Here is a 25,345-nt window from a genome sequence, read left to right on the forward strand (position 1 = left end):
AGTATGAAGAGAAGACCAAGTTGCAGCCTTGCAAATCTGTTCAACAGAAGCCTCATTCTTAAAGGCCCAAGTGGAAGCCACAGCTCTAGTAGAATGAGCTGTAATTCTTTCAGGAGGCTGCTGTCCAGCAGTCTCATAGGCTAATCGTATTATGCTACGAAGCCAAAAAGAGAGAGAGGTAGCCGAAGCTTTTTGACCTCTCCTCTGACCAGAATAAACGACAAACAGGGAAGACGTTTGACGAAAATCCTTAGTTGCCTGTAGATAAAATTTCAGGGCACGGACTACATCTAGATTGTGTAGCAGACGTTCCTTCTTCGAGGAAGGATTAGGACACAAAGATGGGACAACAATCTCTTGATTGATATTCTTGTTAGTGACCACCTTAGGTAGGAACCCAGGTTTAGTACGCAGAACTACCTTGTCAGAATGAAAAATCAGATAAGGAGAATCACAATGTAAGGCAGATAACTCAGAGACTCTTCGAGCCGAGGAAATAGCCATTAAAAACAGAACTTTCCAAGATAACAACTTGATATCAATGGAATGAAGGGGTTCAAACGGAACACCCTGTAAAACATTAAGAACTAAGTTCAAACTCCATGGCGGAGCAACAGTTTTAAACACAGGCTTGATCCTAGCTAAAGCCTGACAAAAAGCTTGAACGTCCGGAACTTCTGACAGACGTTTGTGTAAAAGAATGGACAGAGCTGAAATCTGTCCCTTTAAAGAACTAGCGGATAACCCCTTTTCTAAACCTTCTTGTAGAAAAGACAATATCCTTGGAATCCTAACTTTACTCCATGAGTAACTCTTGGATTCGCACCAATATAAGTATTAACGCCATATTTTATGGTAAATCCTTCTGGTAACAGGCTTCCTAGCCTGTATTAAGGTATCAATAACTGGCTCAGAAAACCCACGTTTTGATAAAATCAAGCGTTCAATTTCCAAGCAGTCAGCTTCAGAGAAGTTAGATTTTGATGTTTGAATGGACCCTGGATCAGAAGGTCCTGTTTCAGAGGTAGAGACCAAGGCGGACAGGATGACATGTCCACTAGATCTGCATACCAAGTCCTGCGTGGCCATGCAGGTGCTATTAGAATCACTGATGCTCTCTCCTGTTTGATTCTGGCAATCAATCGAGGAAGCATCGGGAAGGGTGGAAACACATAAGCCATCCCGAAGGTCCAAGGTGCTGTCAAAGCATCTATCAAAACCGCTCCCGGATCCCTGGATCTGGACCCGTAGCGAGGAAGCTTGGCGTTCTGACGAGACGCCATGAGATCTATCTCTGGTTTGCCCCAACGTCGAAGTATCTGGGCAAAGACCTCCGGATGAAGTTCCCACTCCCCCGGATGAAAAGTCTGACGACTTAAGAAATCCGCCTCCCAGTTCTCCACTCCCGGGATGTGGATTGCAGACAGGTGGCAAGAGTGAGACTCTGCCCAGCGAATTATCTTTGATACTTCCATCATTGCTAGGGAGCTTCTTGTCCCTCCCTGATGGTTGATGTAAGCTACAGTCGTGATGTTGTCCGACTGAAACCTGATGAACCCCCGAGTTGTTAACTGGGGCCAAGCCAGAAGGGCATTGAGAACTGCTCTCAATTCCAGAATGTTTATTGGAAGGAGACTCTCTTCCTGATTCCATAGTCCCTGAGCCTTCAGAGAATTCCAGACAGCGCCCCAACCTAGTAGGCTGGCGTCTGTTGTTACAATTGTCCAATCCGGCCTGCTGAATGGCATCCCCCTGGACAGGTGTGGCCAATAAAGCCACCATAGAAGAGAATTTCTGGTCTCTTGATTCAGATTCAGAGTGGGGGACAAATCTGAGTAATCCCCATTCCACTGACTTAGCATGCACAATTGCAGGTCTGAGATGTAGGCGTGCAAAAGGTACTATGTCCATTGCCGCTACCATTAAGCCGATCACCTCCATGCATTGAGCTACTGACGGGTGTTGAATGGAATGAAGGACACGGCATGCATTTTGAAGCTTTGTTAACCTGTCTTCTGTCAGGTAAATCCTCATTTCTACAGAATCTATCAGAGTCCCCAAGAAGGGAACTCTTGTGAGTGGAAAGAGAGAACTCTTCTTTTCGTTCACCTTCCATCCATGCGACCTTAGAAATGCCAGTACTAACTCTGTATGAGACTTGGCAGTTTGAAAGCTTGAAGCTTGTATCAGAATGTCGTCTAGGTACGGAGCTACCGAAATTCCTCGCGGTCTTAGTACCGCCAGAAGAGTACCCAGAACCTTTGTGAAGATTCTTGGAGCCGTAGCCAATCCGAATGGAAGAGCTACAAACTGGTAATGCCTGTCTAGAAAGGCAAACCTTAGATACCGGTAATGATTTCTGTGAATCGGTATGTGAAGGTAAGCATCCTTTAAATCCACTGTGGTCATGTACTGACCCTCTTGGATCATGGGCAAAATTGTTCGAATAGTTTCCATCTTGAACGATGGAACTCTTAGGAATTTGTTTAGGATCTTTAAATCCAAGATTGGCCTGAAAGTTCCCTCTTTTTTGGGAACTACAAACAGATTTGAGTAAAACCCTTGTCCTTGTTCCGACCGCGGAACTGGATGGATCACTCCCATTAATAAAAGATCTTGTACGCAGCGTAGGAACGCTTCTTTCTTTATTTGGTTTGTTGACAACCTTGACAGATGAAATCTCCCTCTTGGGGGAGAGGATTTGAAGTCCAGAAGGTATCCCTGAGATATGATCTCTAACGCCCAGGGATCCTGAACATCTCTTGCCCAAGCCTGGGCGACGAGAGAAAGTCTGCCCCCTACTAGATCCGGTCCCGGATCGGGGGCCCTCGATTCATGCTGTCTTAGGGGCAGCAGCAGGTTTCCTGGCCTGCTTGCCCTTGTTCCAGGACTGGTTAGGTTTCCAGCCTTGTCTGTAGCGAGCAACAGCTCCTTCCTGTTTTGGTGCAGAGGAAGTTGATGCTGTTCCTGCTTTGAAATTACGAAAGGAACGAAAATTAGACTGTCTAGCCCTAGGTTTGGCTTTGTCCTGAGGCAGGGCATGGCCTTTACCTCCTGTAATGTCAGCGATAATCTCTTTCAACCCGGGCCCGAATAAGGTTTGCCCTTTGAAAGGTATATTAAGCAATTTAGATTTAGAAGTAACATAAGCTGACCAGGATTTTAGCCACAGTGCTCTGCGTGCCTGAATGGCAAATCCGGAATTCTTAGCCGTAAGTTTAGTTAAATGTACTACGGCATCTGAAATAAATGAGTTAGCTAACTTAAGGGCTTTAAGTTTGTGTGTAATCTCATCTAGTGTAGATGATTGAAGTGTCTCTTCCAGAGACTCAAACCAAAATTCTGCTGCAGCCGTGACAGGCGCAATACATGCAAGAGGTTGCAATATAAAACCTTGTTGAACAAACATTTTCTTAAGGTAACCCTCTAATTTTTTATCCATTGGATCTGAAAAAGCACAGCTATCCTCCACCGGGATAGTGGTATGCTTAGCTAAAGTAGAAACTGCTCCCTCCACCTTAGGGACCGTTTGCCATAAGTCCCGTGTGGTGGCGTCTATTGGAAACATTTTTCTAAATATCGGAGGAGGTGAGAACGGCACACCGGGCCTATCCCACTCCTTAGTAACAATTTCAGTAAGTCTCTTAGGTATAGGAAAAACGTCAGTACTCGCCGGTACCGCAAAATATTTATCCAACCTACACATTTTCTCTGGTATTGCAACTGTGTTACAATCATTCAGAGCCGCTAACACCTCCCCTAGTAATACACGGAGGTTTTCCAGCTTAAATTTAAAATTTGAAATATCTGAATCCAGTCTGTTTGGATCAGAACCGTCATCCACAGAATGAAGTTCTCCGTCCTCATGTTCTGCTACCTGTGACGCAGTGTCTGACATGGCCCTAATATTATCAGCGCACTCTGTTCTCACCCCAGAGTGATCACGCTTGCCTCTAAGTTCTGGTAATTTAGCCAAAACTTCAGTCATAACAGTAGCCATATCCTGTAATGTGATTTGAAATGGCCGCCCAGATGTACTCGGCGCTACAATATCACGCACCTCCCGAGCGGGAGATGCAGGTACTGACACGTGAGGCGAGTTAGTCGGCATAACTCTCCCCTCGTTGTTAGGTGAAATATGTTCAGTTTGTACAGATTGACTTTTATTTAAAGTAACATCAATACAATTAGTACATAAATTTCTATTGGGCTCCACTTTGGCATTAGCACATATAGAACATGTATCTTCCTCTGAATCAGACATGTTTAACACACTAGCAATAAACTAGCAACTTGGAAATGCTTTTCAAGTAATTTACAATAATATGAAAACGAACTGTGCCTATAAGAAGCACAGAAAAAATTATTATTATTATTAGCATCAAATCTTTGTAAAAAATACACAATTTTAGCAAAGGATTGTTCCCATTAGCAAAGGATAACTAACCCTGACAGCAGAAAAAATACACAAATAAACGTTTTTTATCACAGTCAACTACAATCTTCACAGCTCTGCTGTGAATGATTACCTCCCTCAAAACAAGCTTTGGAGATCCCTGAGTTCTGTAGAGATGAACCGGATCATGCAGGAAGAAAATGAACTTCTGACTGAGTTTTTTGATGCGTAGTAAAAGCGCCAAAAATGGCCCCTCCCCCTCACACATAACAGTGAGAGAGATCAGAAAACTGCTTTAATTTAAGCAAAACTATTGCCAAGTGGAAAAAATAGTGCCCAAAACATTTTTTCACCCAGTACCTCAGAGAAATAAACGATTTTACATGCCAGCAAAAAAACGTTTAACCTCAATAAATTAATTGTTATTTAAAACCTATTGCAAGTCCCTGCAAATTAGGTTAAGCCTATGCATACAGTATAAATCCAGTGAAGTACCATTCCCCAGAATACTGAAGTGTGAAATATACATACATGACAGCCTGATACCAGCTACATCTACTGCATTTAAGGCTGAGTTTACATTATAACGGTATGGCAGGATTTTCTCATCAATTCCATTGTCAGAAAATAATAAGCTGCTACATACCTCTTTGCAGATTAATCTGCCCGCTGTCCCCTGATCTGAAGTTTACCTCTCCTCAGATGGCCGAGAAACAGCAATATGATCTTAACTACTCCGGCTAAAATCATAGAAAAACTCAGGTAGATTCTTCTTCAAATTCTACCAGAGAATAAATAACACACTCCGGTGCTATAATAAAATAACAAACTTTTGATTGAAGGTAATAAACTAATTAAAATCACCACAGTCCTCTCACACATCCTATCTATTCGTTGGGTGCAAGAGAATGACTGGGGGTGACGTAGAGGGGAGGAGCTATATAGCAGCTCTGCTGGGTGAATCCTCTTGCACTTCCTGTAGGGGAGGAGAAAATATCCCAGAAGTAATGATGACCCGTGGACTGACCACACTTAACAGGAGAAAACGGTACTGTGCCTTTAAGAGAAAAAAAGCTGCACAAACTCTGCAAAACAGTGTAAAAAAGCAGTAAACTCAACAAAATTTTTACAGTAGCATCATAAAGCCTTAGTAACTTTGCACAGCTATGCAAATAAACAATTAACCCCTTAATGTAAAAACCGCATTGACAAAACGTCGAAAACCGGTAAAAAAATGTTCAGCACCTTGCCACAGCTCTGCTGTGGCGCCTACCTGCCCTTTAGGAACGATTTGTGGGGGGAAAAATTCTTTACAGCCCTCAAACACAGTAGGAACCTCTGGAGAAGCAGCTGGATGTCTCTGAGGAAAAGAAACTGCACAACTGAGACATGCAAATAGGCCCCTCCCACCTCACTCGATGTTATGGGGCCTAAAAGAAACACAACAGTGTTTCTAAACTAGCCATGTGGGTTAATAACCCTTAAACAAGCCACAATGACCCCTTAAAGTCCCTCAAAAACGTTATATTTGCATTTTTTATAAATAAACAAAAACGTTTTTTCCTATCAGTGTCACCAGTAACTAATGAGCCCTTAATGCAAGCTAGAGTTCCTACTAAGTGTCTGAATACAGCTTACCCTTCCCTCATGGGGATATTGCCAGCCTTTTCTAGAATTATCACAGTCTGTCTAGAAAAAAATAGACTAAACATACCTCAATGCAGTTTAGCCTGCAAACCGTTCCCCCAACTAAAGTTTTCCTGTATTCTTCAGCCCTTGTGAGAACAGCAGTGGATCTTAGTTACAAAGTGCTAAGATCATCATCCTCCTTGCAGAAATCTTCATCCCTTTTCTGCCAGAGAGTAAATAGTACACACCGGTACCATTTAAAATAACAAACTTATGCTTGAGAAAATAAAAACTAACATTTTTGTCACCACACTCACTTTACCCTTCCTAGTTACTTAGAGTAGGCAAAGAGAATGACTGGGGGGTGGAGCTAAGGGAGGAGCTATATAGACAGCTCTGCTGTGGGTGCTCTCTTTGCCACTTCCTGTAGGGAAGGAGAATATCCCACAAGTATGGAGGAATCCGTGGACTCGATACATCTTACAAGAGAAAACACAATTTGCAAAAACGGTACTGTGCCTTTAAGAGAAAAAAAGGCATACACAAACTGCAAAACAGTTTAAAATTGCTTCACAAATTCCAAAATTTTAACAGTGTACCCACTAAGCTTTAGAAGGATTGCACCACAAGTAAAAAAGCAATAGACGCCCAAATGAAAAAAACGGATTGATAATTGTCTAAAACCGGTTAAAAGCCCCTAAAGCACCTTGCCACAGCACTGCTGTGGCCCTACCTGCCCTTAGGAAGCGATAATATGGGGTTTAAAGCTTCAATTAGTCCCTCAGAAGACTATCAGGACCTCAGGAGAAGTTGCTTGCTACTTGTAAATTTAGGCCCCGCCCACCTTACTCGATGTTGCTGGGGCCTACACAAAACTAACAAACCCTGCCTGAAAGCCATGTGGGTTATAAACAACCCCAAAGAACACTCAAGCAAATGTCCCATAAAACAGAAAACGTTAATCCCAGACACAAAAACGTTTGTCCCAAATTCACATAAACTGAGTGCCCACAAAAAACATAATTTATGCTTACCTGATAAATTTATTTCTCTTGTAGTGTGTTCAGTCCACGGGTCATCCATTACTTATGGGATATATTCTCCTCCCCAACAGGAAGTTGCAAGAGGATCACCCAAGCAGAGCTGCTATATAGCTCCTCCCCTCACATGTCATATCCAGTCATTCGACCGAAACAAGACGAGAAAGGAGAAACTATAGGGTGCAGTGGTGACTGGAGTAATAATTTAAAATTTAGAACCTGCCTCAAATAGACAGGGCGGGTCGTGGACTGAACACACTACAAGAGAAATAAATTTATCAGGTAAGCATAAATTATGTTTTCTCTTGTTAAGTGTGTTCAGTCCACGGCTCATCCATTATTTATGGGATACCAATACCAAAGCTAAAGTACACGGATGATGGGAGGGACAAGGCAGGAACATTAAACAGAAGGAACCACTGCCTGTAGAACCTTTCTCCCAAAAACAGCCTCCGAAGAAGCAAAAGTGTCAAATTTGTAAAATTTGGAAAAGGTATGAAGTGAAGACCAAATCTGTTCAACAGAGGCCTCATTCTTAAAGGCCCAGGTGGAAGCCACAGCTCTAGTGGAATGAGCTGTAATTCTTTCAGGAGGCTGCTGTCCAGCAGTCTCATAGGCTAAGCGTATTATGCTACGAAGCCAAAAAGAGAGAGAGGTAGCCGAAGCCTTTTGACCTCTCCTCTGTCCAGAGTAAACGACAAACAGAGAAGAAGTTTGTCGAAAATCTTTAGTTGCCTGTAAGTAGAACTTCAGAGCACGGACCACATCTAGATTATGCAAAAGACGTTCCTTCTTTGAAGAAGGATTAGGACATAAGGATGGAACAACAATCTCTTGATTGATATTCTTGTTAGAAACAACCTTAGGTAAAAACCCAGGTTTAGTACGCAGGACTACCTTGTCTGAATGAAAGATCAGATAAGGAGAATCACAATGTAAGGCAGATAACTCCGAGACTCTACGAGCCGAGGAAATAGCCATCAAAAACAGAACTTTCCAAGATAAAAGCTTAATATCAATGGAATGAAGGGGTTCAAACGGAACACCCTGGAGAACTTTAAGAACCAAGTTTAAGCTCCATGGAGGAGTAACAGCTTTAAACACAGGCTTAATCCTAGCCAAAGCCTGACAAAAAGCCTGGACGTCTGGATTCTCTGCCAGACGCTTGTGTAAAAGAATAGACAGAGCAGAAATCAGTCCCTTTAGTGAACTAGTGGATAAGCCCTTTTCTAAACCCTCTTGTAGAAAAGACAATATCCTAGGAATCCTAACCTTACTCCATGAGTAACTCTTGGATTCACACCAATATAAATATTTACGCCATATCTTGTGGTAAATTTTTCTGGTAACAGGTTTCCGAGCCTGTATTAATGTATCAATAACCGAATCCGAAAACCCACGCTTTGATAGAATCAAGCGTTCAATTTCCAAGCAGTCAGCCTCAGAGAAATTAGGTTTGGATGGTTGAAAGGACCCTGAATTAGAAGGTCCTGCCTCAGGGGTAGAGACCATGGTGGAGAGGACGACATGTCCTCTAGGTCTGCATACCAGGTCCTGCGTGGCCACGCAGGCGCTATCAGAATCACCGATGCTCTCTCCTGTTTGATCCTGGCAATCAGTCGAGGAAGCAACGGAAAAGGTGGAAACACATAAGCTATGTTGAAAACCCAAGGGGCTGCTAGTGCATCTACCAGCACCGCTCCCGGGTCCCTGGACCTGGATCCGTAACAAGGAAGCTTGGCGTTCTGACGAGATGCCATGAGATCCAGATCCGGTTTGCCCCAACGAAGAATTAGTTGGGCAAATACCTCCGGGTGAAGTTCCCACTCCCCCGGATGAAAAGTCTGGCGACTTAAAAAATCCGCCTCCCAGTTCTCCACGCCTGGGATGTAGATCGCTGACAGGTGGCAAGAGTGAGACTCTGCCCAGCGAATTATCTTCGAGACTTCCAACATCGCTAGGGAACTTCTGGTTCCCCCTTGATGATTGATGTAAGCCACAGTCGTGATGTTGTCCGACTGAAATCTGATGAACCTCAGTGTTGCCAACTGAGGCCAAGCTAGAAGAGCATTGAATATTGCCCTTAATTCTAGAATGTTTATTGGGAGGAGTTTCTCCTCCTGAGTCCACGATCCCTGAGCCTTCAGGGAGTTCCAGACTGCTCCCCAGCCTAGTAGGCTGGCATCTGTTGTTACAATCGTCCAATCTGGTCTGCGAAAGGACATTCCTTTGGACAGATGAACCAGTGATAACCACCAGAGAAGAGAATCTCTGGTCTCCTGGTCCAGATTTAGCAAAGGGGACAGATCTGAGTAATCCCCGTTCCATTGACTTAGCATGCATAGTTGCAGCGGTCTGAGATGTAGGCGCGCAAATGGCACTATGTCCATCGCCGCGACCATTAAGCCGATCACTTCCATGCACTGAGCTACTGATGGGCTTGGAATGGAGTGAAGGACCCGGCAAGCATTGAGAAGTTTTGATAGCCTGGACTCCGTCAGGTAAATCTTCATCTCTACAGAATCTATAAGAGTCCCTAGAAAAGGGACCCTTGTGATTGGTAACAGAACTCTTTTCCACGTTCACTTTCCACCCATGCGACCTCAGAAATGCTAGAACTATCTCTGTATGAGACTTTGCATTTTGAAAACTTGACGCTTGTATCAGAATGTCGTCTAGGTACGGAGCCACCGCTATGCCTCATGGTCTTAGTATCGCCAGAAGAGAGCCCAGAACCTTTGTAAAAATTCTCGGGGCCGTAGCCAACCCGAAGGGAAGCGCCACAAACTGGTAATGCCTGTCTAGAAAGGCAAACCTTAGGTACCGATAATGATCTTTGTGAATCGGTATGTGAAGGTAGGCATCCTTTAAATCCACTGTGGTCATATATTGACCCTCTTGGATCATGGGTAGGATGGACCGAATGGTTTCCACCTTGAACGATGGAACCCTTAAGAATTTGTTTAAGATTTTTAAATCTAAGATTGGTCTGAAGGTTCCCTCTTTCTTGGGAACCACAAACAGATTTGAATAAAACCCTTGCCCCTGTTCCGTACGCGGAACTGGGTGGATCACTCCCATCACTAAGAGGTCTTGTACACATTGTAGAAATGCCTCTCTCTTTACTAGGTTTGTTGATAACCTTGACAGATGAAACCTCCCTTGTGGAGGAGAAGTCTTGAAATCCAGAAGGTATCCCTGAGATATAATCTCCAGGGTTCAGGGATCCTGTACATCTCTTGCCCAAGCCTGGGCGAAGAGAGAGAGTCTGCCCCCCACTAGATCCGTCTCCGGAAAGGGGGCCCTGACTTCATGCTGTCTTAGGGGCGGAAGTAGGCTTTCTGGCCTGCTTGCCCTTGTTCCATGACTGGTTGCTTTTCCAACCCTGTCTGTAACGAGCAGTAGTTCCTTCCTGTTTTGGAGCGGAGGAAGTTGATGCTGCTCCTGCCTTGAAATTACGAAAGGCACGAAAATTAGACTGTTTGGCCTTCGATTTGGCCCTGTCCTGAGGAAGGGTGTGGCCCTTACCTCCAGTAATGTCAGCAATAATTTCCTTCAAGCCGGGCCCGAATAAGGTCTGCCCTTTGAAAGGAATGTTTAGTAATTTAGACTTAGAAGTTACATCTGCTGACCAGGATTTAAGCCAAAGCGCTCTGCGCGCCTGTATGGCGAATCCGGAATTTTTAGCCTTAGTTTGGTTAAATGCACTACGGCATCCGAAACAAACGCATTAGCCAGCTTAAGGGTTCTAATCTTGCTCAGAGACTCATCCAATGGTGCTGTGCGAATCGCCTCTTCCAGAGACTCAAACCAGAATGCAGCTGCAGCAGTGACAGGCGCAATGCATGCAAGAGGCTGCAATATAAAACCTTGTTGAATAAACATTTTCTTAAGATAACCCTCTAATTTTTTATCCATTGTATCTGAGAAAGCACAGCTATCCTCCACCGGGATAGTGGTACGCTTGGCTAAAGTAGAAACTGCTCCCTCCACCTTAGGGACCGTCTGCCATAAGTCTCGTGTGGTGGCGTATATAGGGAACATTTTTCTAAATATCGGAGGAGGGGAAAAAGGCACACCGGGTCTATCCCACTCCTTACTAATAATCTCTGTAAGCCTCTTTGGTATAGGAAAAACGTCAGTACACACCGGCACCGCGTAGTATTTATCCAGCTTACATAATTTCTCTGGAATTGCCACCGTGTCACAATCATTCAGAGCCGCTAACACCTCCCCTAGCAACACGCGGAGGTTCTCAAGCTTAAATTTAAAATTTGAAATTTCTGAATCCGGTCTCCCCGAATCAGAACCGTCACCCACAGAATGAAGCTCTCCGTCCTCATGTTCTGCAAATTGTGACGCAGTATCAGACATGGCTCTCGTGTCATCGGTGCACTCTGTCCTTAACCCAGAACTGTCGCGCTTGCCTCTTAACTCTGGCATATTGTATAACACTTCTTTCATAACATTAGCCATATCATGTAAAGTGATTTGTAAGGGCCTTGATGTACTTGGCGCCTCAATCTCACGCACCTCCCGAGCGGGAGACAAAGGTACTGACACGTGAGGAGAGTTAGACGGCATAACTGCCCCCTCGTTGTCTGGTGATAATTTTTTAAGCGGTACAGATTGATTTTTCAAAGTAACATCAATACAATTGGTACACATATTTCTATTGGGCTCCACAACGGCTTTTAAACATAATGAACAAGCAGATTCCTCTGTATCAGACATGTTTAATCAGACTAGCAATGAAGCTAGCAAGCTTGGAAAATACTTTCAATAAGTTTGCAAGCAATATAAAAAACGCTGCAGCGCTTTTAAAAAAAAAACACAGTTGAGTAACTAAAGAATAATTCAGTTATAGTCAACAAGTCTTTAAATGTATTAATTAGCAGAGGATTGCACCCATTAGCAACCGAATGATTAACCCCTCAGTACCCAAAAAAAAAAAAAAAAAAAAAAACGGATATCAAATTAATATAAAACGTTTTTATCACAGTCTAACACACTGTCACAGGTCTGCTGTGACTGATTACCTCCCTCAAAAAGCGAATTTTGAAGACCCCTGAGCTCTCTAGAGACGTCCTCGATCAAGGAGGAAGAAGCAGGAAGACTGTGCTAGAATTTTAACTGCGCAACAAGGCGCTAAAAAGAGGCCCCTCCCGCTCATTTACAACAGTGGGAGACCTGATATAACTGTTTCTATGCAGAAATATACGTTAGCCATGTGGAAAAAAATTCATGCCCAAAGGATTTATCACCAAAGTACCTCACAAAACGAATAACATGCCAGTAAACGTTTTGAAAATAAACTTCTTTAAATGTCATGCAAAGTTATTACTAAGCCTGCAACCAGTCGCTACCACTGCAGATAAGGCTTAAGCATTATTTCAGTATTAACAATATTTTCACAGTCAAATTCTAGTCCCTAGAAAATAACTCTACTGTGCATACATTTATCAGCCTGATACCAGTCACTACTACTGCATTTAAGGCTGTACTTACATCATACGGGTAACAGCAGTATTTTCTTAGTCAATTCCATTCCCAGAAAATATTGTACTGCACATACCTCATTGCGGTGGACCCCGCATGCTATTCCCATGTTCTGAAGTTACCCCACTCCTCAGAATGTCGAGAACAGCCAGTGGATCTTAGTTACGCCTGCTAAGATCATAGAAAACGCAGGCAGTTTCTTCTTCCAAATACTGCCTGAGATAGAAAAAACAGCATACTCCGGTGCCATTTAAAATAAACTTTTGATTGAAGAATAATTAAGTAAAAACTCCAAATCCTCCCGCGACCTCCTTCTTTGTTGAGGGTTGCAAGAGAATGACTGGATATGACATGTGAGGGGAGGAGCTATATAGCAGCTCTGCTTGGGTGATCCTCTTGCAACTTCCTGTTGGGGAGGAGAATATATCCCATAAGTAATGGATGACCAGTGGACTGAACACACTTAACAAGAGAAAATTAACCCTTTATGCAAGCTAGTAAAAACCTCTGATAACACAAGGATTACTGCTTACCCTTCCCCTAATGGGGACACTGTCAGCCTTTCTGAGTTAACACAGTCTATGCAGAAAATATGACTGAACATACCTCAGTGCTGTATAGCAAGAAACCGTTCCTCACACTGAAGTTTTCCTGTACTCCTCAGCTTCTGTGGGAACAGCAGTGGACCTTAGTTACAAATGCAAAGATCATCATCCTCCAGGCAGAAATCTTCATCTATGTCCTGCCTGAGAGTAAATAGTACAACACCGGTACCATTTAAAAATAACAAACACTTGATTGAAGATAAAATAAAACTAACAGTTTAACACCTCTTCTCTTTACCATTCCTGCTTAGAGCCAGCAAAGAGAATGACTGGGGGTGGAGTTAAGGGGGGAGCTATATAGACAGCTCTGCTGTGGTGCTCTCTTTGCTACTTCCTGTCAGGAAGGACAATATCCCACAAGTTAGGATGAATCCGTGGACTCGGTACATCTTGCAAAAGAAATTATGTTTACTCTCACATATGTTAGTGACAGCACATGAATCAGAGGATAAACAAAAGCAAGGAACATCCCTTCATTGACCTTGAAAAATGAACTACATAAATTTTCAAAACAAGCCTAGAACGAGTAGCAAACCAAAAGAGTATAAGCCTTAAATATGACTTAAAGGGACTTCAAACCCAAATGTTTTCTTTCATGGTTCAGACAAAACATGCCATTTTAAACAACTTTCCAATTTACTTCTATTATTTAAATGGTTTTGTTATCTGCATTCTTTGTCGAAAAGGATACCTAGGTAGACTCAAAAGCCGCTGATTGGTGGCTGCACATACTGTATATGCCTTATGCTGTTGGCTTATTAAATATGTTAAATAGCTCCCAGTAATGCATTGCTGCGTCATCAAAAAAAGAATACCAAGATAATTAAGCAAATCCCATAAAGGTAAAATGGAAAGTTGTTTAAAATTGTATTCTCTATCCGAATCAAAACATACCATCAGATATGTTTATAGAAATATATGTGAATTGGAATGTGAAATATTCATCTCTTCATGTCGGGTTAGCACCCTTGAGAAAATGAAGGAGTTAGGAATTTTTTTCTCCATTGACTTCTACGGGGGAAAAGGTTATCGCATACGTGATATTCTAATTGAGCTATAAGTAAGCAGTTTGCGTGCGTCAGGTTAGCGCAAGAGCGATAACGCTTTACTTTCAATGCTTAATACAAGCACAACCAGACGTGTGCAAAAAAGTTTACTTCTAGCGCAATTAGTGCTCTAGTGAAATCGCTAAATAGCACTCCACTCGTAATCAGGTTTTATTAACATATTAGTTAACCTTTATTGATCAAGAGACAGTCCTACTATTTGCTGAGGAGGTCACTCCATTGGCATAAGGTTTTGAGAAACACACTCAAGAGGTGTAGTTGATACTTGGAATAGTCACCCAACAGAGGTGTTGTGGTGTCTCAGCATTGACAGGGTTAACTTGAATTGTCTTTTCCTTTCTGTGTAACATTCTGTCTGTTATTAACTTTTATTGATCAAAAGAGACCCCCCCCCCCCCAATACAAGGAGCCAAAAGATTGCTATTGATGCTCTGAGATAAGAAATACAAGAGTTCCGAATCTAAATCCAAGAAAGGAGTCAGGGATCTTTAAGGGACAGTCTACTCCAAAAAACAATTTATTTTTTAAAACGTTAATCCCTTATACCCATTCCCCAGTTTTCCACAGCCAACTTGGTTATAGTAATATACTTCTTACCTTTGTGATTACCTTGTATCTAAGCCTCTTCTGACAGCCCCCTTATCACATGGTTATTTATTTATTATGTAATGACTTGCATTTTAGTGCTGTGTCCTGCACAACTCGATGGAAGAGAGCACAATGTTATCTATATGGCACACATGAATTAGCAGTTTTGTTGTGAAAAGCTAATAAAGTATGTGATAAGAGGCTGTCAGTAGGGGCTTAGAAACTAGCAGAAATGTAGAGGTTTAAATGTTATAAAGTACATTAATATAACAATGTTGGTTGTGCAAAGCTGGGGAATAGGTAGTAAAGGCGTTATGTATCTTTTTAAAACAATAACAATTTTGGTGTATACAGTCCCTTTAAATAAGAGGGGTTATAAAATAGTCATGTGACAAATGGGGGCAAATTTTGCTACACAAAGGAAAATGGGTTATAGTTCATTTCATCACCAATAGATGCCCTGTTCATTAGAAGACATATGTTTTAAAGCCCTGCCATAAACAAAGGGTATATGTCCTATACGCTGGCATAACTGTAGCAACAGACTTATTTTCTACAAACATGTCAGGGGTTCTGACAAAAGCCCGTTGGCAGCAGAAAACATTATCTGTGCCTTCCTGATTCCAAGATTGGAACTGAAGAACCATAATAAATTATTCTTTATTCAGAAAATAAAATTTAAGGAGAAGATATCAAATTTGTATTTCAGAGGCAGAAAAGGAAAGCTTGAAAATGTTGTCTAGAGAAAATGGGGCCTTTATAAACCTAAACTTAGATACTGGATTATTTACTGTTCTTCCCAAGTATTTATGTCAACAATATTTGGTTGCAGGAAAAACAATGAAACAAAAATTGAGATAAAAAACTAAATTTATGCTTACCTGATAAATGTCTTTCTTTACGGACACTGAGAGCCCACTACATTATTCCAATTACTAGTTGGATATTCAACTCCTGGCCAGCAGGAGGCGGCAAAGAGCTCCCAGCAAAGCTGTTAAGTGTAACTGTCTTACCCATAACTCCCAGTCATTCAGCCAAAGGAAAATGGAAAAAGAAGAAATACAAGGGTATAGAGGTGCCTGAGGTTTACTCAAAAAAAAACTGCCGAACATAATTAAAAAAATAAATTAAATAAAAAGGCGGGCGGGGTCGTGGACTCTCCATGCCCGGAAATAAAGAAATTTATCAGGTAAGCATACATTTTGTTTCCTTGCCTATGGCATGGAGAGTCCACAACATCATTCCTATTATTAGTGGGAACCAATAGCTAGAGGACACGGAATGAAAAGGGAGGGAGAACCAGGCAGGAGGACCTAAACAGAAGGCACCACTGCAAAAGAGGCCTCAGCTGAGGCAAAAGCATTACATTTGTAGAATTTGGAAAAAGTATGCAAAGAGGACCATGTTGCCGCCTTGCAAATATGTCCACAGTAGCTTCATTTTTGAAAGCCCAAGATGAGGAAACAGCCTTAGTGGAATGAGTCGTAATTCTCTCAGGAGGCTGCTCTCCAGCTGTCTCATAAGCATAAGCACGCACAACATCCAAGTTATGCAAAAGACGTTCTTTATGAGAAGGATAAGGACAAAAAGAAGGAACAACAATTTCCTGATTAATGTTTCGGTCCGACACCACCTTAGGGAGAAACCCAAATTTAGTACGAAGGACCGCCTTATCTGCATGAAAAATAAGGTACAGGGAATAACACTGCAGAGCTGAAAGCTCAGAAACTCTGTGAGCAGAAGAAAAAGCAAGGAGAAACAAAACTTTCAAAGATAACAATTTTATATCAACAACATGCATCGGCTCAAACAGAGCCTGCTGCAAAACAAACTAGAACTAGGTTAAGGCTCCAAGGATTCTGACCAGGGCCTATACAAAAGATTGAACATCTGTCAAATCTGCCAGACGTTTGTGCAAAAAAATAGACAGTGCAGAAACCTGACACTTCAGAGAAATGACTGGCAAACCTTTCTCCAGGCCATCCTGAAAAAAAAGATAAAATTCGGGGAATCCTCAACCGGCTCCAGGAGAAACCCTTAGATTCGCACCAATGAAGGTATTTACGCCATACCATATAGTAAATCTTGCGAATAACTTGTTTACGAGCCTGAAGCATAGTATCAATGACAGCTTCAGAAAAAACACGTCTGGACAGGACTAGGCGTTCAATCTCCAAGCAGTCAGCTTCAGAGAATCTAGATTTGGATGGAGGAATGGACCCTGAATTAGAAGGTCCTTCCTCAGAGGTAACCTCCAAAGTGGAAGAAATGACATGTTCACCAGATCCGCAAACCAGATCCAGAGAGGCCAAGCCGGAGCTATTAGAATTACAGACGATCTCTCCTGTTTTATGCGAGCAATGACTCGTGGAAGGAGAGTAAACTGAGGAAACAGGTATGCTTGACAGAAATTCCAAGGAATCGCCAGAGCATCTATCAGAGCGCCCTGAGGATCTCTTGATCTTGATCCGTACCTTGGAAGCTTGGCGTTTTGATGAGACGTCATCAGATCCAACCCTGGAACCCCCCACCACCTGAGGGTTATCCTGGAGAACACCTCCAAATGGAGAGTCCACTCTCTGGGATGAAAAGACTTTCTGCTCAGAAAATCTGCTTCCCAATTGTCCACTCCTGGAATGTGGATGGCTGATAGGAGACAATTGTGAGCTTCCGCCCACTGCAGAATGCGAGACACCTCTTTCATGGCCAAGGAACTCCAAGTTCCCCCCTGATGGTTGATGTAAGCCACTGAAGTAATGTTGTCCGAATGGAATCTAATAAACTTGACTAAAGATAATTAAGGCCACGCTCTCAAGGCATTGAAGATTGATCTCAATTCCAAGATGTTTATGGAAAGAGAAGACTCTTTGAGACCACAGGCCCTGAGCTTTTAGGAGAACCCCAAATAGCTCCCAAGCCTCAGTACTCATAATCACCCAAGAAGGTCTCAGGAAGCAAGTGCCCCGAGACAGATGTTCCTGTGAAATTCACCACGAGAGAGAGTCTCTTGTTAGGGGATCTAGATTTATCTTCTGCAATAAACCTGAATGGTCTCCGTTCCATTCACTGAGCATGCAAAGCTGCAGCGGACGCAGATGGAACATAGCAAAAGGAATTATGTCCATGGAAGCCACCCTCAGACCAATCACCTCCATGCATTGGGCCACTAATGGATGAATAGCAGCCTGGAGAGAAAGGCAAGAAGCAAGAAGTTTGTATTTTCTGACGTCCGTCTGGAAAAATCTTCATGGACAGGGAATCTATGATTGTCCCTAGGAAACATGCTTGTCCAGAAAGGCAAACCTTAGAAACTGGTGATGATCCCTGTGAATGGGAACATGTCTATAGTAATCATGAACTGACCTTCCTGAACCAATGGAAATAATAGAATGAATAGTTTCCATCTTGAAGGACGGAACTCTGAGGAATTTGTTGAGGCACTTACAGTCTAGAGTTGGATGGAAAGTTCCCTCCTTTTTGGGAACTACAAATAGATTTGAATAAAATCCTTGACCTTGTTCCTCTAGAGTGACTGGTACAATAACTGCCAGGGAGTATAGGTCCTCTACGCAATTTAACAAGGCCTCCCTTTTTACCTGGTTTGAGGATAGTCTTGAAAGGAGAAATCTTGGAGGGCAAGACTTGAATCCTATTTTGTAACCCTGGGATACTATGTACATAGCTCACGGATCTGGGACATTTCACATCCAAGCCTGACGAAAAAAGGAAAGCCTGCCACTTGAACCAAAATCGAATCGGGGGCGGATCTTTTATGCCGATTTAGAGAGAAGGCTTTGTGTTACGTTTTCCCTTATTGCAAGGCTGGCTGGACTTCCAAGAGGACCTGGATTGGTCCGGTTTGAAAGAAGAGGAGGAAGACTTCTGTCCCTTAAAGGACCAGTCAACACAGTAGATTTGCATAATCGACAAATGCAAGATAACAAGACAATGCAATAGCAGTTAGTCTGAACTTCAAATAAGTAGTAGATTTTTTTTCTGACAATTTTAAAAGTTATGCCTTTTTCCCACTCCCCCTGTACCATGTGACAGCCATCAGCCAATCACAAATGCATACACGTACCATGTGACAGCCATCAGCCATTCACAAATGCATACACACTTATTCTTGCACATGCTCAGTAGGAGCTGGTGACTCAAAAAGTTTAAATATAAAAAGACTGTGCACATTTAGTTAATTGAAGTAAATTGGAAAGTTGTTTAAAATAGTATGCTCTATCTGAATCATGAAAGTTTAATTTTGATTGAGTGTCCCTTTAAAGTTGAGAAAGGAAAGGAAATTAAAAGTCTGTCGACCCTTAGGTCTAATCTTCTTGTCCTAAAGTCGGAAAGATCCCTTTCCACTTATAATCTCTGAAATTGCGGAGTTCACGTGAGCGGCTAGAAAAATGAAACTGCGCCACATTAAAAGTGTGCGTTAACTGCAGAAAGCAAATACCATTTATTTTTTTCCTCACAGATATACAAATAAGGGGAAAAGAAAATAATTCCTTAGAATCTCTTCAGCCAAGTGAACTCTCCATTAACCCCTTAAGTCTCACACCGAGTGTAATTAAAAATCAAAGTATGAATTCTTTTAACACATAAAGTGTCAATAAAGCTGCCCATAAAATGAACCCTTAACCCAATAAGGATAATTATGTCCCAAAATCGATCCACTTGAGGGTTAACCTCAAAAGTGCTGTCCTTCAGTACCTACAAGTCAAAGGGCACTTACCTGTGGATCCCTGTCTGGGACCTGTAGTAAAAGAAAGAACAGAGTAACCAACCCTGGCTTTCTGTAAAGGGATAGCAAAAGTGTTAGAAGTAAAGCAAAGACCACCTCGTCGCCTTCTAACTGCTAAAAGCCACCGCGCTACTCTTACTAAAGAGATTGACGTGGACACAGCTAGACCCCAATTCCTTGCAGGGAAAAGTACCCATAAAAGGATTAAATATCTTCAGACACCATCTTTGCACATCCTCCATTGACAGCGGCAAAGAGAATGGCTGGGAATTATGGGTAAGGAAAGTTACACTTAACAGCTTTGCTGGGGTGCTCTTTGCCTCCTCCTGCTGGCCAAGAGTTGAATATCCCACTAGTAATTGGAATGATGTTGTCGACTCTCCATGCCATAGGAAAGAAAAATCTTTATGAACCTATGTAATGACAACATTAATAATATGGTCAGAGTTTAAAAAATAAAAAAATCAGATAGAGCATACAATTTTAAACAACTTTCCAATTTACTTCTATTTTATCATTTGTTCCATTCTCTTCGAAAAGAAGCAATGCACTACTGGAAGCTAGTTAACGCACTGGGTAAGCCAATAACATGAGGCATATATGTGCATCCTACAATCAGCAGCTCCTGAGCCTACCTAGGTATTTTTCAATAAAGGATACCAAGAGAATAAAACAAATGGGATAATAGAAGTAAACTGGAAAGTTGTTTAAAATCACATGCTGAATCTGAATCATGAAAGAAAACATAAGTTTCCCACTCTGGTGCTAATAACGGCTCAGAGCCGCCACTAGCACTCTCCCACCTTGAGGGAGATCTGAAAGTGGCAAACATCGCCGGGGCTTCCTGTTTTGCGTGATGACGTCACCACACAACGTTATTAACAAAATAACAATGTTAAGTATAGGAAAAGGGGGCATGCTGCTTAGAAGCTTGTATCTCAGGCATCTAAGCAGCTACAGATCTCCAAGACCCACCGCTGGAAAGGAAATCGCCCAACCTTTCCAACAACTATTTTTAAAAAAACATCTTAAAACAGCTTAGCACCCAGGTGGGAAAGTGCTTAGCACTCAAAGGGTTAAAACAAAAGTGCCACAAATAAGCATACTATCGGCTAGATTTTGAGTCTTGCGTTAGCCTTAAAAAGCAGCGTTAAGGGGTCCTAATGCTGCTTTTTAACGCCCGCTGGTATTACGAGTCAGGCAGGAAAGGGTCTACCGCTCACTTTTTTTCTGCGATTTTAGCATACCGCAAATCCCCTTACGTCAATTGCGTATCCTATCTTTTTAATGGGATTTGCCTAACGCCGGTATTACGATCGCCTGAAAAAGTGAGCGGTAGACCCTCTCCTGTCCAGACTCCTACCGCATATAAAAGTCAGTAGTTAAGAGTTTTATGGGCTAACGCCGTAACATAAAGCTCTTAACTAAAGTGCTACAAAGTACACTAACACCTATAAACTACCTATTAACCCCTAAACCGAGGCCCCCCCACATCGCAAACACTATAATAAAATTTATTAACCCCTAAACCGCCGCACTCCCGCATCGCAAACACTAGTTAAATTTTATTAACCCCTAATCTGCCGTCCCTAACATCTACCTACATTTATTAACCCCTAATCTGCCGCCCCAACGTCGCCGCTTCTATATTAAATTTATTAACCCCTAAACCTAACCCTAACACCCCCTAACTTAAATATAATTGAAATAAAACAAAATAAATCTACTACTATTAAATAAATTAATCCTATTTAAAACTAAATACTTACCTATAAAATAAACCCTAAGCTAGCTACAATATAACTTATAGTTACATTGTAGCTAGCTTAGGATTTATATTTATTTTACAGGCAACTTTGTATTTATTTTAACTAGGTACAATAGTTATTAAATAGTTATTAACTATTTAATAACTTCCTAGTTAAAATAAGTACAAATTTACCTGTAAAATACATCCTAACCTAAATTACAATTACACCTAACACTACACTATAATTAAATTAATTACCTAAACTACCTACAATTGATTGCAATTAAATTAAACTAAATTACGAAGGAAAAAAACCACTAAATTACAGAAAATAAAAAATTACAAGAATTTTTAAACTAATTACACCTAATCTAATCCCCCTAATAAAATAAAAAAGCCCCCCAAAATAATAAAAGGCCCTACCCTATAGTAAATTACAAATAGCCCTTAAAAGGGCCGTTTGCGGGGCATTGCCCCAAAGTAATCAGCTCTTTCACCTGTAAAAAAAAAATACAATACCCCCCAACATTAAAACCCACACACCCAACCCTACTCTAAAACCCACCCAATCCCCCCTTAAAAAAAAACTAACACTACCCCCTTGAAGATCACCCTACCTTGAGCAGTCTTCACCCAGCCGGGCACAAGTGGTCCTCCAGAGGGGCAGAAGTCTTCATCCGATCCGGGAAGAAGAGGTCTGATGCAATCAGCAAATAAGATTGACCTCACATTCTATTGGCTGATTGGAACAGCCAATAGAATGCAAGCTCAATCCTATTGGCTGATTAAATCAGCCAATCGGATTGAACTTAAATCCTATTGCCAATAGGATTTTTCCTACCTTAATTCCGATTGGCGGATATGATTCTATCAGCCAATCGGAATTCAAGGGACGCCATCTTGGATGACGTCACATAAAGGACCAGTCATACAATCGTCGGATGAAGAGGATGCTCCGCGTCGGATGTCTTGAAGATGGACCCGCTCCGCTCCGCAAGGATGAAGATAGAACATGCCGCCTGCATGATGACTTCTGCCCCTCTGGAGGACCACTTGTGCACGGCTGGGTGAAGACGTCTCAAGGTAGGGTGATCTTCAAGGGGGTAGTGTTAGGTTTTTTTAAGGGGGGATTGGGTGGGTTTAAGAGTAGGGTTGGGTGTGTGGGTGGTGGGTTTTAATGTTGGGGGGTTATTGTATTTTTTTTTACAAGTGAAAGAGCTGATTACTTTTTAATAACTATTGTACCTAGTTAAAATAAATACAAAGTTGCCTGTAAAATAGATATAAACCCTAAGCTAGCTACAATGTAACAATTAGTTATATTGTAGCTATCTTAGGGTTTATTTTATATGTAAGTATTTAGTTTTAAATAGGATTTAGTTAATTGTAGTATATTTATTTAGATGTATTTAAATTATATTTAAGTTAGGGGGTGTTAGGGTTAGACTTAGGTTTAGGGGTTAAAAAATGTATTAAAGTGGCGGCGACGTTGGCGGCAGCAGATTAGAGGTTAATAAATTTAATATAGTTGCGGCGACGTGGGGGGGCAGATTAGGGGGTTAATAAATATAATTTAGGGTTCGGCGATGTTGGGGGCAGTATATTAGGGGTTCATAAGTATAATGTAGGTGGTGGCGGTGTCCGGAGCGGCAGATTAGAGGTTAATAATATAATGTAGGTGGCGACAATGTTGGGGGCAGCAGATTAGCGGTTAATAAGTGTAAGATTAGGGGTGTTTAGACTCAGGGTTCATGTTAGGGTGTTAGGTGCAGACATCAAATTCATTTCCCCATAGAAAACAATGGGGCTGTGTTAGGAGCTGAACGCTGCTTTTTTGCAGGTGTTAGCTTTTTTTTCAGCCAGCTCAGCCCCATTGATTCCTATGGGGAAATCGTGCACGAGCACGTTTTGGCAGCTTACCGCTACCGTAAGCAACGCTGGTATTGAGGTGAGATGTGGAGCTAAATTTTGCTCACTTTTCTGAGGCTAACGCGGGCTTGCAGAAAACTCGTAATACCAGCGTTGTCTTAAGTAAGAAAAAAAGGAGCGTTAGCACCGCACACCATTACCGACAAAAACTCGTAATCTGGCCGTATGTATTTGAGAGACATATGTACATTTCTCAAGTGTTCACTCATTAAAAAAATGAGTCAATATAAAACGTAAAGTGTTACAGAAAATTCTTACATATTAAAGTCCACCTTTCAAAAACCTGATTCTGGACAAAAACCAAAAGTTAATGTACATGAAAATGTATGTAATCACAAAGCTCCATGACACTACGATGAAAGTTAATAATTTACTTACATTCATATCACAGAAGGCCCCTAATATATTGCTTTCTTGTGCAGAGATATCCTGGAAAGGAAAGAGAAAATATACATATAAATATGTATATAAATGGAAACATGAATAGCCAATACTTCATACATTAAACATTTCAATAAATATTAAAGGGATCCTAAACCCAAATTTTTTCTCTCATGATTTAGATAGAGCATGCAATTTTAAGCAACTTTCTAATTTACTGTTATCATCAATTTATCTTCGTTCTCTTGCTATCTTTATTTAAAAAGCAGGAATGTAAAGCTTAGGAGCCAGCCCATTTTAGATTCAGTACCCTGGATAGCGCTTGCTTATTGGTGGCTACATTTTGCCACCAATAAGCAAGTGTAACAGTTTCTAAACCAAAAAAGGGCCGGCTACTAAGCTTTACATTCCTACTTTTTAAATAAAGAAAGCAAGAGAATGAAGAAAAATTGATAATAAGGGGTTAATTTATCAACCTCTTCGGCAGGCTTTCGTCTGCTTACGACTGCAGGTTCTCACAAAAAGAGATTACGCTCGTGTGCAATGCTGAATTCCATGTGCACCCCTGTCCGCCTCAGCTTGATAAATTGCCCCGTAAGAGTAAATGAATAAGTTGCTTCAAACTGCATGCTCTATCTGACTCATGAAAGAAAAAAATTGGGTTAAGTATCTTTTTAACTAAGAGTCAGCATAAGAAGTAACAAAAATATGTTGCATTTAATAAGAAATACTAAGTCCCATTACTGAACTACAACTTCCAAGCTTATATTTTTTTGTTATTTATAACAGTGTTTAATTATACCAGGTGCTTGTGCACCACTAGAGGCTTAAAAATTAGGTCCAGCACCTTCATTTTAGACCCTATCTATTCCCCATTGTCACTTGTCTACCACCATACTGCCCTCAGTCGACAATTAAAATTGTGTGTCAGTTGTGGCTGCCGGACCTTTCAATTCCTCAGGCCTCCACTTAGAGACGGAATAACTACTGTGGACAGTTCTAATAGTGCAGACTACAGTTTTACCAAAGCGTGTGTAAACACCGAGGGCCTAATTCCACAATATTGTTCACCAAAAATCGTATTTTATCAAAAACTTAAAATTTGTATATAAATTACACAGGATTAATCGTATGAAATATGCACAGAGTAAATCATAATTTATTTGTTGCGCAAATAGTGTAGCAGTTGCGTTTGCACAGTTCAACTTCCAGCCTGAGTTCCAAGCATGGGAGCGTGCTGTTATTAACTTACATGGGGCGCATGGTGAGGCTCTGATTGGCTGAAAGAGCTGCCAGTCAAAGAAGCCTAAGGGAAAATTATTCAGAGAGACTGCATTGAATCAGGTAACGGAGCCTGACAAAAACTCTCAGTATTAAAAGTAGATTTGACATTGGAACAAAATAAGCATATCAATTTGCTAGTTAGGAAAAGAGTTTTCATACTTTGTGAAGTTATGGAAATTAATTTACCATCACTTAAAGTGTTTGTATGATCACTGGTTTTTGCTCTGTCAGAGGGTAAAATAAAAACTTATATCAACCTGTTAAAATATAAAGGACACAATGGTACCGCTGTCACTATCTAACTAACATTGAGTGCAAAAGCAATGCCTCTGTAAGAAGTTACAGTGTGTTTAATTATCAAGCATCAAATAAACACATAGTACATGGTAAACACATTAATAAAGCAAATCTGAGAAATAGTGAACAAGAGTCC

General features: G+C 41.4%; 1 protein-coding gene across 3 annotated transcripts in view; it reads right to left on the minus strand.

Moving 5' to 3' along the window:
• Positions 1-25,345, minus strand: part of USP34 (ubiquitin specific peptidase 34) — a 1,226,195-nt gene that overhangs the window by 1,074,731 nt on the left and 126,119 nt on the right. For all 3 annotated transcript variants that reach the window (XM_053712051.1, XM_053712050.1, XM_053712048.1), the window contains exon 4: positions 23,626-23,676. In XM_053712051.1, coding sequence (XP_053568026.1) covers positions 23,626-23,676 — 51 coding nt within the window. The remainder of the gene's footprint in view (positions 1-23,625; positions 23,677-25,345) is intronic.

Source organism: Bombina bombina, chromosome 4 (genome assembly GCF_027579735.1).
Source record: "Bombina bombina isolate aBomBom1 chromosome 4, aBomBom1.pri, whole genome shotgun sequence".
Classification (NCBI taxonomy): Eukaryota; Metazoa; Chordata; class Amphibia; order Anura; family Bombinatoridae; genus Bombina; species Bombina bombina.